Source organism: Cololabis saira, chromosome 8 (genome assembly GCF_033807715.1).
Source record: "Cololabis saira isolate AMF1-May2022 chromosome 8, fColSai1.1, whole genome shotgun sequence".
NCBI classification, from domain to species: Eukaryota; Metazoa; Chordata; class Actinopteri; order Beloniformes; family Belonidae; genus Cololabis; species Cololabis saira.
The window spans coordinates 48,043,113-48,061,352 of record NC_084594.1 but is presented as its reverse complement, the minus strand read 5'-3'; the positions used below and the strand labels follow the sequence as shown (position 1 = coordinate 48,061,352).

Sequence of the window (18,240 nt, the reverse complement as noted above, 5' to 3'; positions counted from 1 at the left end):
TTTCTGTTCTGAAACGTGGAAATCAAACTATTATAAAGTTTAAACATGTAACCTCTTGTAACATTTAATTTAGAAGTCAAGAAGCTTTGCAGCAAGTGACCTGCACAGGTACAATGAATCTAACAAAAGACAAACGGACACCAAGACAGGCGATTTGTATGAAATAATATAGTCATTTATTTCCAGCAAATTACAAAGTTCTGCAGAAAGAAAGCCTTCCTCCTGCCTCGCACAGGGACAGCTTTTTCAAGACAAATGCGCAGATTTCAGACCCAGCAACACCTCATACGTATGCATACGTGTACATCGGCTTTCTTTCAGGTGGACACCCAGAGTGAACGTGTGGATCTTGTTACGAGGGTCAGCATGATTCCCTGCAAGTTCAGGGGTTTGAGGGCTCAAAGCGCTTAGGTTAACAATACAGTAGTTGGGTGACAAGTTGAAAAGGTCAGGACAAGGTTCAGAGTTTTGTTTTTTCCTTCACGGCTGGTCTGGTCTTTGAGATGCAGATGACTTCTGCTTTTCGATTCCAGACAAAATCAATCTGCTGAAAGGGCATCATATCAACAAAAACTGATGCTCTCCGCTGCCACATCCTATAGTCATTATTACATTACACATAGTAATCATCAAACTGTATCTTTTAATAACCAAAGCTAATAGAAACTACTGTGTGGCAAATCTAAATCCCGATTGGTTACTCTTAGTCGAGCTTGGCTCTGAAAGGTTAAGGCCATCTTATGTCTCAGACATATGTTTACCCCGTTTTACAAAAGGAATATCAGCATTTAAGTGTAAAGACTGGTATGAGGTTGTGTGCATTCAAAAAAAAAAAACACACTCACTGCGAGTGCAAAAAAAAAAAAGCTCACCTGCCCCTTTGCAAAGAAAATAAAAAAAATAAAACGTACAACACGATGGTGACAAACAGACTGAGCCAAAATGACACAATAAACAACCTCATATATAGAATAAATATAGTATGTACAATTTGCTTTGTGTGCTTCTAAAATAAATAGACATAGCATTACTTGCCACTTTATAGAAGTATTCACAACTTTCCATTGATCTCGAGGCAGAAACGCTGGCACCTGGTTGGCAAAAATGTAAAAGGTACAGACTGAACAGGAACAGATGGGAAAATGCAAACTTTACAACGAGCTGAAGACTCGCCAGGAAGGATTCGTTTGGATCCCAAGTGGACGCGTCATGTGGAATCTCGTGGACAGAGGCTGCCAAGTTCTACAGTACTATGTTGCATTTGACAAAGAGGACAATTGCTTCATGTTTACAGCAGTTTGCTTAAAGTAAAATAATCTTGAAAAGTGAACAAACAAAAAAAAAGATTAGAAAGCAATATAAAAACATTAAATTTGTAATACAGGTGACATTTTATACTCTTTAAGACCGGAACAAAAGATTTTCTAACAGTTTCAATAATCACATTTTGCATATTCACACTGTGTGCCCTGCACATGCATCCTGCTGGCCCCGTCTGACAAACACAAGTGGCAGATGCAGTTTTTTTTCCCCGGGCCAATATTTGTACTTGGTATAGTGTACAAAAACATCTCACCACATCCCTTTCCATCCTCCTCCTCACCTGTAAGGTGAAGACAGAGAGCCGAGCTGATGGAGGATGGAGTACGTGTGGGGGGTGAGAGGTGAAATATGCTGGTGTTCAAAAGATAGGAACATTTTACCCCTTAAGTGAACATTATCATCCATTAATATACAATTCAGGTTCCTTCATGATTAGAGAGATCACTATTAACAATAATAACTGACACTGATATCATTATGAAGGGAAAAAAAACAAGACGGAATCCACCTAAAAATCAGTTAATACCAGGTGTTAAAATGGCTCAAAAAGGAAAAATGAAAAGCAAAAGGGTTGGCTTTTACATCCCCTCAAAAGTTAGCACTGACACACACTTTGCCATTACCTAAGGAGTTTTTTAAGATTTCCCTCTCTTCCATAAACAAGTGAATTCAATCAGTGTGTGCTGATTTGGCTCGATGGAAGTGCTTTATTTGTTGGTGTGGACTTGAATGTACTGAGATCTGCCGGGTGCAGTGACATCACTCTAACTGACAATCAAACACATGCTCTTTAGCAAAGGTCGTGTGTGTTTGCTTCCATCTTCTCTCAGTCGTAACCACAGACTGTGCTGGATTGAATCAACGACTGGAGTTGTGTGAGAACTTGGAGGGTCTGAATGCGTACACCGTCCTCATCAACAGAAGGTAAGGAGGCCGTTAAAAACTGCTTTTTTTTGTGAACTGACTTTGAGTCTAATATTTCTTATTCTCAATCCCATAAACGTGAGAAAACAAGTGTAGGAATTACACCCTTGAACTTGATGTTCCTCGTCAAATGAAACCATAAAAGAGGTGCCAAAACAATTCCAGGTCCAGTTCCTTGGAGTAAAACCTAAACCTTGTTTCCTACTACAAACAAGACAAACAAAGAAACAAATTAAATTCTATTAAAACATGAATGATATTAGACTTCATATGAAACTCATTCTGTATATGGTATAGCACTTGGTGATTAAACATTCTAGGCTTGTTTGGGTATTTTTTTCCCTTTTGACGTTGGTGTTTAAAAACAGAAGGGCTAATGTCCCCATTGAAAATAATGAGGACTTGCCATGGATATAGGACAGATTGATTCATATCAAATGCATGATTTACCAAAAATAAAAATCATTTTCAATAATAAGAAGGAGAGTGGGAAGACTCAGCGTTGAAGTCGGACAGAAAGACGGGAGGTGAAGTCTGCAGGGCTGGAGTTTGTTGCATGGTCAGAGAAATCCTTCTGTCCTGATGGACAGATGCAGTCAGGCTTTCTGCTGCTGCGTTAACAGGCCGACAACATTCTGATTATATCCAGGTGATTCCATTCCACATGAAAGATCTCCCCCAAAGCCCTGCAGGAGATCAGCAGCGCTGAAACATGTCCAGCTGGTGCTCGGGCCTTCCTCCCGCTGGAGTACAACACCGTCCATCCATGCAACCTTACAGTATGTGTTTTTGTCTTTTGTCCTATTTTTTTGTGAATGTCTGCGAGTCTTCAGCCGCCCAGACTGGAGTCTGTGTCCCCGGTGAACCAGCGCATGTGGAAGCAGAGGGCGAGGAAGCCGGTGCCCAGCAGGTCCCCCAGAGCGGTCAGGTACGGGATGGAGAAGTTGTCGGGGTCCATGCCCCGGCCCCACATCCAGTGGACCAGCCAGTCGGCCAGGTAGAGCAGGATCACCACCTGCAGGACCACAGAGACGCCAAAGCTCAGCAACACATGATGATGATGGAAACAACAGATTCTCTTTCAGCTACAACAGGGGTCTTCAACCAGGGGTCCGTGACCCCTAGGGGGGCCGCGGTAGTCCTGCAGGGGGTCCAACAACTTAACAAGAAATAAAGGCAATTTTAACCAAAATAATTTGTGAGAGTTAAAAAAAAATAAAAAATAATATATAGGCTATATATATATATGTATTTATATTTATATACCGTATTTTCTGGACTATAAGCCGCATCCGCTCTATTTAAAAAAAAGAAGATATTTAGCCGCAGATATTCATGTTGTTAGATTAGATATTTACTACATGTACAGAAGGATCTTGAACTGTAAATGATGTACATGTTTGTACCTAAATAGATCTTTCCTAACAGTGTCTTTTAACACAGCAGCAACTTTGCTGATTAAAACGGGACGGAACCAAGAGAAAATAACCAGTATTTATTTATCTATCTGTTTGAAATCTGCTTCTACCTACTTCTATCTGCTAAAGAAGAAGTAGCGTATTCTTCTTTGCATTTATTTTGTCTTAGTTTTGATTCTAATTCTGGTTAGAGCCCCCCGAGCGGTGGAAGAAAAATCCACAGAATAGAAAAACCTTTGTATAAGCGACATGGTTGAATTTAACGCTAGTTAGACCTGATGGATAAATTAGTGACAATAACGAAGCCTAAAGCTGGAGATTGTAACGTTCCAGCTCGGCCTAACGTTACTCCTTCCACGTCTGACGAGGACAAAGTTTCATCAACCATAAACACATGTAGCTAATAACCCAGTCAGGAACTGGTTAATAAGGTGATATAAGGGGGCACGGTGGTGCAGCTGGTAGTGCAGACGTCTCACAGCAAGAAGGTCCTGGGTTTGAATCCCGCCGGGGACGCTGTGGGTGTTGAGAGCATGTTAGTTCCCCCATGACTTCAGCACCCACAGCTACTGTGAGCTACTCTCACAAAAACACTCCTCAGGTTAAGGAAGAGACCTGAGCTCAGTGCAGGAACTCCCGGGGTTGGTAGAGGGAGCAATGCCCAGGGGCCTCATTTATAAAGCTCGCTTGCGCACAAAACAGGGCTTGAAAGATGCGGACGCCACCTTCTACGCAAAGGTTTGGATTTAAAAAGAAAAAACTAACCGAAAAATCTGCGTATCCCTACGCCAACCCTGACCCTCCCGTAGCTTACTTAAGATATGGGGGACTGGCGACGCAGGCTGTGAGGTGGTGAAATGAAGCCAGATTCATGTCATACTCTTAATAATGTCATCACATATCAGACTTATAATATAATAGCGCTGATCGTGTCCCTCTGTGTTTGAAGCTCAGCGTCAGTCAGGACTCTCAGCTGCTGCTGGAGTTGCAGCCGCAGTGAGTGGGCTCGCCACCCGTCCCTTGAAATACGGAATTGTTACGTAATTGGGAATTAAAATTTATATAAAAACAGTTTATTCCGTATTTCACAATCGTCCCATGCACGTCTGTCACACACGCACACACTAGTTAAGCCTAATTATGCCTAAATTATGGTTCCACGTTAAATCGACGCAGAGCCTACGCCGTAGGTTACGCGGCGACGCGCCCTGTACGGCGTGCGTGGCCGCGTACCCTACGCCGTAGGCTCTGCGTCGATTTAACGCGGAACCATAAATCAGCCTTGAGCAGCACTGCGGGGAGGAGGGGGAGCGGGGCTGCCGTCCCATCTTCGCACAGAGTGTCTTGATGATTTGCAATTACAGGCTGAGCCTACCGTTAGTTCTTAAACTGTAGAAAAGGGGGGGGGGGAGACAAAAGCATGAGTTTGAATAGTGGGGGGGACATGTCCCCCCTGTTCCCAGTGGAAATTGCGCCCTTGCGCCTCACAGCGTTTTATTTTAACTCGCTTTATTTTATACTATTTATATACTATTTATACTTTTACTGTGACCACCAAATAATGTGGTTTTCCTGGCCTCCACCTCATCCACAGCATCTCGATCTCAGTCTCTGTGAAATTTAGTGGCTCGATACGTCTCATTCATCCTGTCGCCCAAACCGCTGCGCATGCTCAGCAGGCTCATTCATATGCAAATACTACTTTGCATTGCCCTTTTAAGGTATGAAGTGGGCGTGTAGAGGGCGGGATATGAGGCGGATCCTCATTCCTCACTCACAGTCCAACCTTCCAGCTGGACTGTGATTTATAAAGCGAACATTGCGTGCAAGTGTGCGTGCACACGGTTTTATAAATCCGGAGTTTTTTTTGCGCCCGCCATTTTCGGCTTTTGGGTGTACGTGCACTTTTAGTATGAATTCTACGCACTCCTTTATAAATGAGGCCCCAGGACTGTAGCTTAGGTAGGAGCACTGGGTGATAATGGGGAAAAAATCGGGGATATAAAAAAAAAGGTGATATAAGCAGAATAAAACACATTCAAAAGTTATTATAAGCCAGGTTTAAAACTTGACAGATTAAAAAAAAGGGGAAAAAAATCTGAATTCCAAGCGGGTCCTGCTCTGTTTTTCTCTCCTCCAGGGTCCCTGGTCTAGAGAAAGTTGCAGACCCCTGGGCTAGAGAAGGTTGCAGACCCCTGGGCTAGAGAAGGTTGCAGACCCCTGGACTAGAGAAGGTTGCAGACCCCTGGACTAGAGAAGGTTGCAGACCCCTGGACTAGAGAAGGTTGCAGACCCCTGGACTAGAGAAGGTTGCAGACCCCTGGACTAGAGAAGGTTGCAGACCCCTGGACTAGAGAAGGTTGCAGACCCCTGGACTAGAGAAGGTTGCAGACCCCTGGACTAGAGAAGGTTGCAGACCCCTGGACTAGAGAAGGTTGCAGACCCCTGGACCAGAGAAGGTTGCAGACCCCTAGACTAGTATAAAGCCCAAAACGGCTTAGCTCCGCATTATTTGCAAGACCTGATAGTGCCTTATGTTCCTGTCAGAGCTTTCCGTTCTCAGAGTGCAGGTTTACTCGTAGTTCCTAGAGTATCTAAATGTAGATTTGGAGGGGCGGGCGTTCTGCTATCAGGCACCACTACTATGGAACCAACTTCCAATCTGGGTTAAGGAGGCTGACACCACCTCCACCTTTAAAACTAAACTTAAAACATTTCTGTTTAGTAAAGCCTATAGTTAGTGTGTTTAGTAAACCTCTAGCTGGTGTTGGTAAATCTCTAGGTAGTGTAAACTTTAGTGTGTCAGAGTCGCTCCTGTAGTTTCTTGTGCTGGCCCCCCCTTCTCCTCCCTTTTCTCTCTTTTGTCCATGTTGCAGCATCCTTTGCCGGACACCGGAACCTGCAGGTGGTCGTGGGTGGCTTGTAGCTTGCATTACGGAGCACAAGTCTTTCCCTGACCCTGCACCCCAAACTGGGACTTGCTGATTGGGCCGGAGCTTCGGGAGCTGCATGCTGGCCTGCGGTCCCCACCCCTGGTCATCCCGTTGCTGGCCCCCCCTTCTCCTCCCTTTTCTCTCTTTTGTCCTGCAGGTGGTTGTGGGTGGCTTGTAGCTTGCATTACGGAGCACAAGTCTTTCCCCGACCCTGCACCCCAACCTGGGACTTGCTGATTGGGCCGGAGCTTCGGGAGCTGCGTGCTGGCCTGCGGTCCCCACCCCTGGTCATCCCGTTGCTGGCCCCCCCTTCTCCTCCCTTTTCTCTCTTTTGTCCTGCAGGTGGTCGTGGGTGGCTTGTAGCTTGCATTACGGAGCACAAGTCTTTCCCTGACCCTGCACCCCAACCTGGGACTTGCTGATTGGGCCGGAGCTTCGGGAGCTGCGTGCTGGCCTGCGGTCCCCACCCCTGGTCATCCCGTTGCTGCTTCCACCTGCCTGCTGTGCTGTTGCCGTCCCTGACCCACCAGTCTGGCCCTCGGCAGGAGGGTCCCCCCTTATGAGCCTGGTCCTGCTCAAGGTTTCTTCCCTCCTAAAGGGGAGTTTTTCCTTGCCACTGTTTGGCTTAAGGTTTTTCTCCCACTAGGGGAGTTTTTACCTGCCATTGTTTATGTAATAACTGCTCGGGGGTCATGTTCTGGGTATGGGTCTCTGTAAAGCGTCTAGAGACAACTCTGTTGTATTAGACGCTATATAAATAAAATTGAATTGAAATTGAATTGAACTAGAGAAGGTTGCAGACCCCTGGGCAAGAGAAGGTTGGAGACCCCTGGGCTAGAGAAGGTTGCAGACCCCTGGGCAAGAGAAGGTTGCAGACCCCTGGACTAGAGAAGGTTGTAGACCCCTGGTCTAGAGAAGGTTGTAGACCCCTGGTCTAGAGAAGGTTGGTGACCCCTGGACTAGAGAAGGTTGCAGACCCCTGGACTAGAGAAGGTTGCAGACCCCTGGGCTAGAGAAGGTTGCAGACCCCTGGGCTAGAGAAGGTTGCAGACCCCTGGGCAAGAGAAGGTTGCAGACCCCTGGGCTAGAGAAGGTTGCAGACCCCTGGACTAGAGAAGGTTGCTGACCCCTGGACTAGAGAAGGTTGCAGACCCCTGGACTAGAGAAGGTTGCAGACCCCTGGACTAGAGAAGGTTGCAGACCCCTGGACTAGAGGAGGTTGCAGACCCCTGGACTAGAGAAGGTTGCAGACCCCTGGGCTAGAGAAGGTTGCAGACCCCTGGACTAGAGAAGGTTGCAGACCCCTGGACTAGAGAAGGTTGCAGACCCCTGGACTAGAGAAGGTTGCAGACCCCTGGACTAGAGAAGGTTGCAGACCCCTGGACTAGAGAAGGTTGCAGACCCCTGGACTAGAGAAGGTTGCAGACCCCTGGACTAGAGAAGGTTGCAGACCCCTGGACTAGAGAAGGTTGCAGACCCCTGGACTAGAGAAGGTTGCAGACCCCTGGACCAGAGAAGGTTGCAGACCCCTAGACTAGTATAAAGCCCAAAACGGCTTAGCTCCGCATTATTTGCAAGACCTGATAGTGCCTTATGTTCCTGTCAGAGCTCTCCGTTCTCAGAGTGCAGGTTTACTCGTAGTTCCTAGAGTATCTAAATGTAGATTTGGAGGGCGGGCGTTCTGCTATCAGGCACCACTACTATGGAACCAACTTCCAATCTGGGTTAAGGAGGCTGACACCACCTCCACCTTTAAAACTAAACTTAAAACATTTCTGTTTAGTAAAGCCTATAGTTAGTGTTTAGTAAACCTCTAGCTGGTGTTGGTAAATCTCTAGGTAGTGTAAACTTTAGTGTGTCAGAGTCGCTCCTGTAGTTTCTTGTGCTGGCCCCCCCTTCTCCTCCCTTTTCTCTCTTTTGTCCATGTTGCAGCATCCTTTGCCGGACACCGGAACCTGCAGGTGGTCGTGGGTGGCTTGTAGCTTGCATTACGGAGCACAAGTCTTTCCCTGACCCTGCACCCCAAACTGGGACTTGCTGATTGGGCCGGAGCTTCGGGAGCTGCATGCTGGCCTGCGGTCCCCACCCCTGGTCATCCCGTTGCTGGCCCCCCCTTCTCCTCCCTTTTCTCTCTTTTGTCCTGCAGGTGGTTGTGGGTGGCTTGTAGCTTGCATTACGGAGCACAAGTCTTTCCCCGACCCTGCACCCCAACCTGGGACTTGCTGATTGGGCCGGAGCTTCGGGAGCTGCGTGCTGGCCTGCGGTCCCCACCCCTGGTCATCCCGTTGCTGGCCCCCCCTTCTCCTCCCTTTTCTCTCTTTTGTCCTGCAGGTGGTCGTGGGTGGCTTGTAGCTTGCATTACGGAGCACAAGTCTTTCCCTGACCCTGCACCCCAACCTGGGACTTGCTGATTGGGCCGGAGCTTCGGGAGCTGCGTGCTGGCCTGCGGTCCCCACCCCTGGTCATCCCGTTGCTGCTTCCACCTGCCTGCTGTGCTGTTGCCGTCCCTGACCCACCAGTCTGGCCCTCGGCAGGAGGGTCCCCCCTTATGAGCCTGGTCCTGCTCAAGGTTTCTTCCCTCCTAAAGGGGAGTTTTTCCTTGCCACTGTTTGGCTTAAGGTTTTTCTCCCACTAGGGGAGTTTTTACCTGCCATTGTTTATGTAATAACTGCTCGGGGGTCATGTTCTGGGTATGGGTCTCTGTAAAGCGTCTAGAGACAACTCTGTTGTATTAGACGCTATATAAATAAAATTGAATTGAAATTGAATTGAACTAGAGAAGGTTGCAGACCCCTGGGCAAGAGAAGGTTGGAGACCCCTGGGCTAGAGAAGGTTGCAGACCCCTGGGCAAGAGAAGGTTGCAGACCCCTGGACTAGAGAAGGTTGTAGACCCCTGGTCTAGAGAAGGTTGTAGACCCCTGGTCTAGAGAAGGTTGGTGACCCCTGGACTAGAGAAGGTTGCAGACCCCTGGACTAGAGAAGGTTGCAGACCCCTGGACTAGAGAAGGTTGCAGACCCCTGGGCTAGAGAAGGTTGCAGACCCCTGGGCTAGAGAAGGTTGCAGACCCCTGGGCAAGAGAAGGTTGCAGACCCCTGGGCTAGAGAAGGTTGCAGACCCCTGGACTAGAGAAGGTTGCTGACCCCTGGACTAGAGAAGGTTGCAGACCCCTGGACTAGAGAAGGTTGCAGACCCCTGGACTAGAGAAGGTTGCAGACCCCTGGACTAGAGGAGGTTGCAGACCCCTGGACTAGAGAAGGTTGCAGACCCCTGGGCTAGAGAAGGTTGCAGACCCCTGGACTAGAGAAGGTTGCAGACCCCTGGACTAGAGAAGGTTGCAGACCCCTGGACTAGAGAAGGTTGCAGACCCCTGGACTAGAGAAGGTTGCAGACCCCTGGACTAGAGGAGGTTGCAGACCCCTGGACTAGAGGAGGTTGCAGACCCCTGGACTAGAGGAGGTTGCAGACCCCTGGACTAGAGAAGGTTGCAGACCCCTGGGCTAGAGCGTAACAGGGGAGGATGAGACACACGTGTACCTGCAGGAGTGCAGCTGCCAGGTAGAAGGTGATGAAGACGGGGGTCAGAGTGGTGTGGCCCCCCCTCAGAGAGTTGATGGTGTAGAGAAACACCAGGTGGCCGGGGGCAACCAGGAGGAAGAGCACACGGGCCGAACGAGAGTTCACCGCTGGAAGAGGAGGGAGAAAAACAAAGATGTCTTTTTTCTCGACATTTCAACTTTTTTCTCGACATTTCGACTTTTTTCTCGAAGTGCATAATGAAAAAAAAATCTTTCTCCTATAAAATATTATTTTTATTTTTCTCCTGCCTGGCCCTAACACTCTTCCGTAGTATTGCATTCACATGTGAAAAAAAATCTGCTCTGTTTTTCTGAATTAAGGAGTTAATTATCTTAGAATTCCGAGAAAAGTTTAAATGAAAAACTAAATCTGCTCTGTTATTCCGAATTAACCAGATACCTCCCAACTTGCAAGAAGCTGTCATCCACTTGAGAGCTGGATTTCATGAACATGAACATGAACATGTTCCTGTCCAGTTTAATCCAGTTTTATTTTGCTTTTGGTTTGAAACATTGGGAGATAATCTTGTCTTTAAGTTATATAGATGGTATTGTTATTAGTTTGTTATTAGTTAGTTTCCTTGCAGTTTTAGAGTCGAACCAAAAAGCACAAACAGACGCATTTATTCATTAAATACAACACTAATATTGCATTGTGTATATACAGTATATATATTTGCACAGCACTTTATATACCGTAATAATAGTTGACGGATCCACCAACATGTTCAAACGGAGTAGGAATGAAATAAACACTTATCCAGTCCTAGCCCTGAATCTACATACATTCTTACATATAACAAGAGTTTCAATAAGCTTACTTATAAAACACACATGGTATAACAATATACTTGAATAACTATATGATTTGAGTAGATATGCTATATATACTCGTTCATATATTTACCTCCAATTATATACACAAAGATTACTATAAAACTATATATCGACATATCTACATATAAATCAATATATATTAATAGAGATATAGATGCGTGAATACTGTACGTATAATATAACTCAATATATCTATTTACATACCTACTTATAACATATCTATATCCATAATATACATCTATATATCTACATATATTAATAAATGTTCATATCTACACGTTTATTCACATCTGTATTTTGAATAGAATGTTTCTTTGTATCTTTTTTTAAATGGTGATGTGTTTCTACTTAGTTTTATCTCCATGTTCAGGCTGTTCCACAGTTTCATCCGCAGGTCGACATATATCATATATAATAATATATATACACATATACAAGCAGAAACTCTTCAGTGTTTGTGCTTCTGTGGAGAACTTTAAATTACACTGAGCCCTGAGGTTGGAGCTCCCTCTCTCTCAGAAAATTAATGTGGACTGGGAGGACTGGGAGGACTGGGAGGACTGGGAGGACTGGGAGGACTGGGAGGACTGGGAGGACTGGGAGGACTGGGAGGGGAGGACTGGGAGGACTGGGAGGACTGGGAGGACTGGGAGGACTGGGAAGACTGGGAGGACTGGGAGGACTGGGAGGACTGGGAGGACTGGGAGGACTGGGAGGGGAGGACTGGGAGGGGAGGACTGGGAGGGGAGGACTGGGAGGACTGGGAGGGCTGGGAGGGGAGGACTACTCTTCCCCGTCTTAAATGAGAGGTATTAGTGTGTGTGTGTGTGTGCGTGTGCGTGTGCGTGTGCGTGTGCGTGTGCGTGTGCGTGCGCGTGCGCGTGCGCGTGCGCGTGCGTGTGTGTGTGTGTGTGTGTGTGTGTGTGTGTGTGTGTGTGCGTGCGTGTGTGTGTGTGTGTGTAAAGAGCGGGACTCTCCACAGCTACAGGAACTCACTGGAGCCGAAGAAGGAAGTGCAGGGTGTGGGGCATTTCCTGGGGGGCAGGTTGGGGTCTCCGATGGGCAGACCGTTCATGTGGAGGTAGGTGGAGATCCGGCTGGCCTGGACCGCCACCAGGTTACCCCCCACACCTGGTGGACAAACATTTTGAGATTTTGAGTTTTTTTCTCGACATTTCGACTTTTTTCTCGACATTTCGACTTTTTTCTCGAAGTGCGTAATGAAAAATAAATCTTTCCCCAGTTATAACTAATATAGAAACATGCAGCATGTGTTGTCTTCATTCTAAGGCTTATACGAGACTTTTCATTTTTGGCGGCTCCAGACATATTAGTTTTTTGTGTTTTTGGTCCAATATGGATCTAAAACATGTTGGGTTGCCGACCCCTGTGTTAAGATGATGCTTTAAGCACGCTTCCTTTGGCAGTCTTTTTACATTTAGCTCTACACAGTAGAGTCATCTACAGAGTAGGTTGATAAATGTCTTAAATAATGTTAAAATAATATATTTTAAATCAATATTCTAACATTAGAAACACAATTATCCACACCGTCTGTTCCTGGTCCACTCCATTTTTCCTGAATTCACTGAAGATCTTGACTGAAAGTTTCACGACTCCTTACCGTTGATGACTGGAGTGAAGACGGCCATGCCGGCAAAGTTTGGGTTGGTGACCGTCTTGTCCAGGATCAAACCTCCGACACTGAGAGACAGAGAGAGACGAGAGGAAAACACTCGATTATCAATGATAATCCAGGCTTCATATCCAGGACCAACGGGCAGCCAGCCGTGTGCAGGTGTGGGTGAGGAATCCTCACCTGCTGATGGCCATGGCGATGATGACGGGCTCCCAGCCGGAGTACAAGACCTCCCTGGTGGACGGGATCTTCCGGGCGATCAGCACCCACAGGGGGCACAGCGCCACGAACACGGCACACACCAGCGGGTTGGCGTAGTCGTTGTGTTCTGAAGGAAACAGAACACATCACCATTTCAAAAAAGATACAAAGAAACATTCTATTCAAAATACAGATGTGAATAAACGTGTAGATATGAACATTTATTAATATATGTAGATATATAGATGTATATTATGGATATAGATATGTTATAAGTAGGTATGTAAATAGATATATTGAGTTATATTATACGTACAGTATTCACGCATCTATATCTCTATTAATATATATTGATTTATATGTAGATATGTCGATATATAGTTTTATAGTAATCTTTGTGTATATAATTGGAGGTAAATATATGAACGAGTATATATAGCATATCTACTCAAATCATATAGTTATTCAAGTATATTGTTATACCATGTGTGTTTTATAAGTAAGCTTATTGAAACTCTTGTTATATGTAAGAATGTATGTAGATTCAGGGCTAGGACTGGATAAGTGTTTATTTCATTCCTACTCCGTTTGAACATGTTGGTGGATCCGTCAACTATTATTATATAAAGTGCTGTACAAATATATATACTGTATATACACAATGCAATATTAGTGTTGTATTTAATGAATAAATGCGTCTGTTTGTGCTTTTTGGTTCGACTCTAAAACTGCAAGGAAACTAACTAATAACAAACTAATAACAATACCATCTATATAACTTAAAGACAAGATTATCTCCCAATGTTTCAAACCAAAAGCAAAATAAAACTGGATTAAACTGGACAGGAACATGTTCATGTTCATGTTCATGAAATCCAGCTCTCAAGTGGATGACAGCTTCTTGCAAGTTGGGAGGTATCTGGTTAATTCGGAATAACAGAGCAGATTTAGTTTTTCATTAAAACTTTTCTCGGAATTCTAAGATAATTAACTCCTTAATTCAGAAAAACAGAGCAGATTTTTTTTCACATGTGAATGCAATACTACGGAAGAGTGTTAGGGCCAGGCAGGAGAAAAATAAAAATAATATTTTATAGGAGAAAGATTTTTTTTTCATTACGCACTTCGAGAAAAAAGTCGAAATGTCGAGAAAAAAGTCGAAATGTCGAGAAAAAAGTCGAAATGTTGAGAAAAAAGTCGAAAAGTCAAGATTGTACAATTTTAAGAAAAAAGTCGAAATGTTGAGAAAAAAGGCAAAATTTCGACTTTATTCATGACATTTTGTCTTTTTTCTCGAAGTGCACAATAAAAAAAAAATCTTCCACTCTCAAATTTTTTTTTCTCTTGCCTGGCCCTAATACTCTTCCGTACAAAACGCTTCCGTAGAAAAACAATGTAAACATGTCAAGACAAGATTTTCAGTAAATGACTGATGAAAACTAAATCAGCTCCTTGCAGAGTTTCAGATCAGGTGTTGCTGCTGCAGGGGGCAGCGTTACAGCAGAAAACCACACAACACCAAATGTCTCTGACACCAGCTGTGTTTGAGTGTCTGAAAACTTCCCAAATCTATCAAATAATAGCACCCAACAACGGGTTTACAAGACTGTGAGTGTTAAGGCTGGACGGCGTCATATCCTGGGGTTACAGGATTACTCCGGTCTCTGAGTACGTCTGTGGGAATCTCACTGGAGCCGGGTGAAAAAACCATCCCAGAACCAACACTAAAGCCCGTGGGGTTTCTGGCCCTAAAACATAGCGATAGACGGCGCGAGAGGCTTTCATCTTTTGTTTACTACGCACAGCGAGTGGCACATTTCACACATTCTATACATGGTGTTCCCTTTTTTCCTACGTTAAAGGGCTGTTAATACTTATAAACATCCCAATAGAGCTTGCAGCTAATTCACAGCCAATCACTGATCTGATACATTTCATACACTTTTGGAATAACAGTTTATTTACTGAGAAGATGTCCCTTCAGAGATTAATAAAGTATTTTTGAATTAAACTGACTTGAAAAAGTGGGATATGGCCTCCAAAATCCCTTCTTTTTGATAGTTTATTACAAAAAGTGTCATGTCAACTCTTATTTAACAAACTGCAGCAACTTTCATCAAAATCATAGCATTTAATTACATACACAGGGGTGATAGTAAAAAAAAATCCTGAGCCTGAACTTTTTTTCCCTGGGAGGTAAGCGAGCCCCTAAGCCAAGATATATGCCCAACACAATTGTCATTTTTTGTCCTCTTAAAGTGTAAGTCTGGTGTAAATTGACCCATGGTCCTGTTCAAGCTCACCACATGCAGCCCATAGAAAACAGAATGAGTAAATTGAACAACATAGGCCAGGGGTGTGATTCCCTGGGACAACATTTTGATAAATAGTTCATTAAATTGAATATTCTGATGACTTTTGTAGATTTTCCATATTTTTGTAGATATGCCTCCACGCTGCCAAACACACACAAACACAGCCGCATGTGAAGTGACTGCTGAATGGTCTGAGGCCGTTGACTCGCTGTTATGGTAGTAAACAGATCCAGGGCGAGAGAGAGTCCGTCGAAATAAAAGCACCAACCTAATAAAATACGGTGAAACTCTTTCATTTAAGGAATATAATTTACAGGAAGTCCAAGAGCCATTACGTTGACCGTTTGCTTTTATTGTATTACAAAGTTAATGTCTATTTTATACGTTTTATGTTGGTGAACACATTTATTTTGGTGATTTCGGTTAACGGCCTGGAGCCTGGTGACGCGAGGCTAGAATCAATCTGATTGGCCAAAACCCAAGACCACCCCCTACACTATTACCGATTGGCTTAAGTATGGCTACTGGTGTGGTTTTGAGTGAAAACGTCTCTCAGATCTACGCGAACGTAGTGCTGGGCGGTATGACCAAAAATTTATATCATGGTATTTTTCAAAATTATATCGGTTTTACGGTATATCACGTTTTTTTTTTTTTTTCATGCACAACTGGGTGTTAACCACATTTTCTAATGATTTGGAAAGGAATTGCTGCAGTAAATTGGCTTAGAATGGCCTATTTTACTGTCATGAGGAGGAAATATTGTAGAAAAACATTAATGTCCACACTAGTATACAGTAAATACAGGTTTGCATGGCCTCACAAAATGATGCCGTTTACAATGAGGTGGCAGCACTTATGATTCTAATGTAGGGCTGAACGATTTTTGAAAATAATCTAATTGCGATTTTTTTCCTCAATATTACGATTGCGATTTAATATGCGATTATTTTTTTTAAGGTCCTGTTCTCATGTATTTTTCAACTACACAAGCAATAAATCAGTCTGTTTCAAGTAGATTTTCACTGGAAATAAGTAGAAAAATCTGCCAGTGGAACAAGATTTTTTTGCTTGTAATGAGAAGATAAATCTTGTCCCACTGGCAGATTTTCCTACTTATTTCAAGTGAAAATTTACTTGAAACAGGTGAAAATGGTCAAACAAGTTATTTCTCTGGTGTTATTTTTCTGGTGATGACTCTAAATGTTGAAATAGCAGTAAAACCACATTCATTGATAAAATTAAATAAGGGATGTAAAGGAGGGATGGCAGTTTTACAGGGGGGATGATTTGGACCGTTTTTATTTGGACCGTTTTTATTTCGGGGGGGGGGGGGGTGCCATCACATCCCCCCTCAACTCGAGTACTGCTCAGAGGGAACTCAGAACTTCTTCATAAATAACTCAAAAATCCCAGAGAGAAAAAAAACACCAGCAAGCTAACAAACAAACCAACAAAGCTCAGAGTTAACAAAACGAACCAGCAATGAACAACTCGCAGCCCCGCTGTTTTAACCTCCTGATGAGCTGATGGGCTGCAGGTGTGGTTTAAGGCTGATTTATGGTTCCGCGTTACACCAACGCAGGCCATACGCCGTGGGTTACGCAAACTACGGCGTACCCTACGGCGAAAGCTCCGCGTCGATTTAACGCGGAACCATAAATCAGGCTTCACAGCGCCCGGCTCGTACTCCTCGCCGCGCGCAGCTCCTCGCCAACTCCGCGCTCATATATTTAATACATTTATAAAGCCCATATATTTATAAAGCCTCACTTGGCCGAGCCCTAACGCTGAGGCCATGGTAGATTTAGGTTACACGCGGACACGCAGCACTGTTGACTTTTCCCTGCAGGCTCATTTTGTTAATATTGACCCGCATTTAGTCCCGTGCAGGGTGCTGTCTCCAAATGAAAGAGCAACAGAAGAATACATATTTGAAGTGCGTTAGGTGTGTGTGTGCAGGAGGATCTCAGTGGAAACACCCACATCAAGACAGAAAGATGGGAGTGTAACTATGACTGTTACTGCCCTCTGTTACCCAGAGAAACATCACTAGCAGGAGGGACATTTCCCGCTTTATTGCTTCCAGGTCCAGCCCAGTGCGCATTTGGTCATGGGGCACGTTTGGGGCATCAGTCATCATGCACTTGTAGCTCGTGGACTTTTTAGTCATTTGCAGCTCAGCCATCCACAGAAATATTTTTCATGCAGTGCGTCCCAAATGCCATACTAAACAGTATATACTCAAAAAGTATACTTAAGTTCGGCACACTTTTGAGTAAATATCAGTAGTATGGATTCATTGGGACGTACTACTCAGAGCCACACGGCACTTCGTGCCGTTAGGAGGGGGAGTTGTTACCATGGTAACAACTTCTGCAACAGCTGCTGTAGCAGCTGTTACCATGGTAACAGCAGCAGTAGCATCGCTCCGCTCTTTCCCGTTTATTCTGGCCCAAACAAGATGACATTATATAATATTATTATATACCAATATTATAATGTTAATATTATATAGGCTAATAATATTATACTTATGACTTATATGTATCACTTAGCAACCAAACTCCGCTGCATTGCATTGTAGGAAGTTTCTGCTTAGCTAGTGTCCATCAATCCACACTAATACATTTCTCCAGAATGAGTATGGATAGTACATACTATTGAGTACGTACTAATGTTTCAGACGCACTAAAAAATCTCACATAGGCTGCGTCCGAAATTCCATCCTTCCACCCTAATGAGTATGCAAAATGACTATGCGAGAGTGTTTCAACTGCTCCAAGTGGAGTTATAACTCTATAACTCTAAATAAATGGGTCTAGTGGTCAGGTGTTGGTCAGGCCCAGACAGCTGCAGTCCTGGTGAGCAGGTGCATGTGTGGTTCATGCTGGTGAGCAGGTGCATGTGTGGTTCATGCTGGTGAGCAGGTGCATGTGTGGTTCATACTGGTGAGCAGGTGCATGTTTGGTTCATGCTGGTGAGAAGGTGCATGTGTGGTTCATGCTGGTGAGCAGGTGCATGTGTGGTTCATACTGGTGAGCAGGTGCATGTTTGGTTCATGCTGGTGAGAA

At 44.5% G+C, this 18,240-nt stretch overlaps 1 protein-coding gene across 2 annotated transcripts in view; it reads right to left on the bottom strand.

Moving 5' to 3' along the window:
* Positions 1–153: 153 nt before the first annotated feature.
* The window catches only part of slc41a1 (solute carrier family 41 member 1), a 49,963-nt gene continuing 31,876 nt past the window's right edge, over positions 154–18,240 (bottom strand). For both annotated transcript variants that reach the window (XM_061728179.1, XM_061728180.1), the window contains exons 8-12: positions 12,831–12,978; positions 12,636–12,715; positions 12,008–12,142; positions 10,134–10,282; positions 154–3,262 (exon numbers count right to left, since the gene is read on the bottom strand). In XM_061728179.1, the coding sequence (XP_061584163.1) occupies positions 3,077–3,262; positions 10,134–10,282; positions 12,008–12,142; positions 12,636–12,715; positions 12,831–12,978 (698 nt within the window). In that variant the 3' untranslated portion in view covers positions 154–3,076. The remainder of the gene's footprint in view (positions 3,263–10,133; positions 10,283–12,007; positions 12,143–12,635; positions 12,716–12,830; positions 12,979–18,240) is intronic.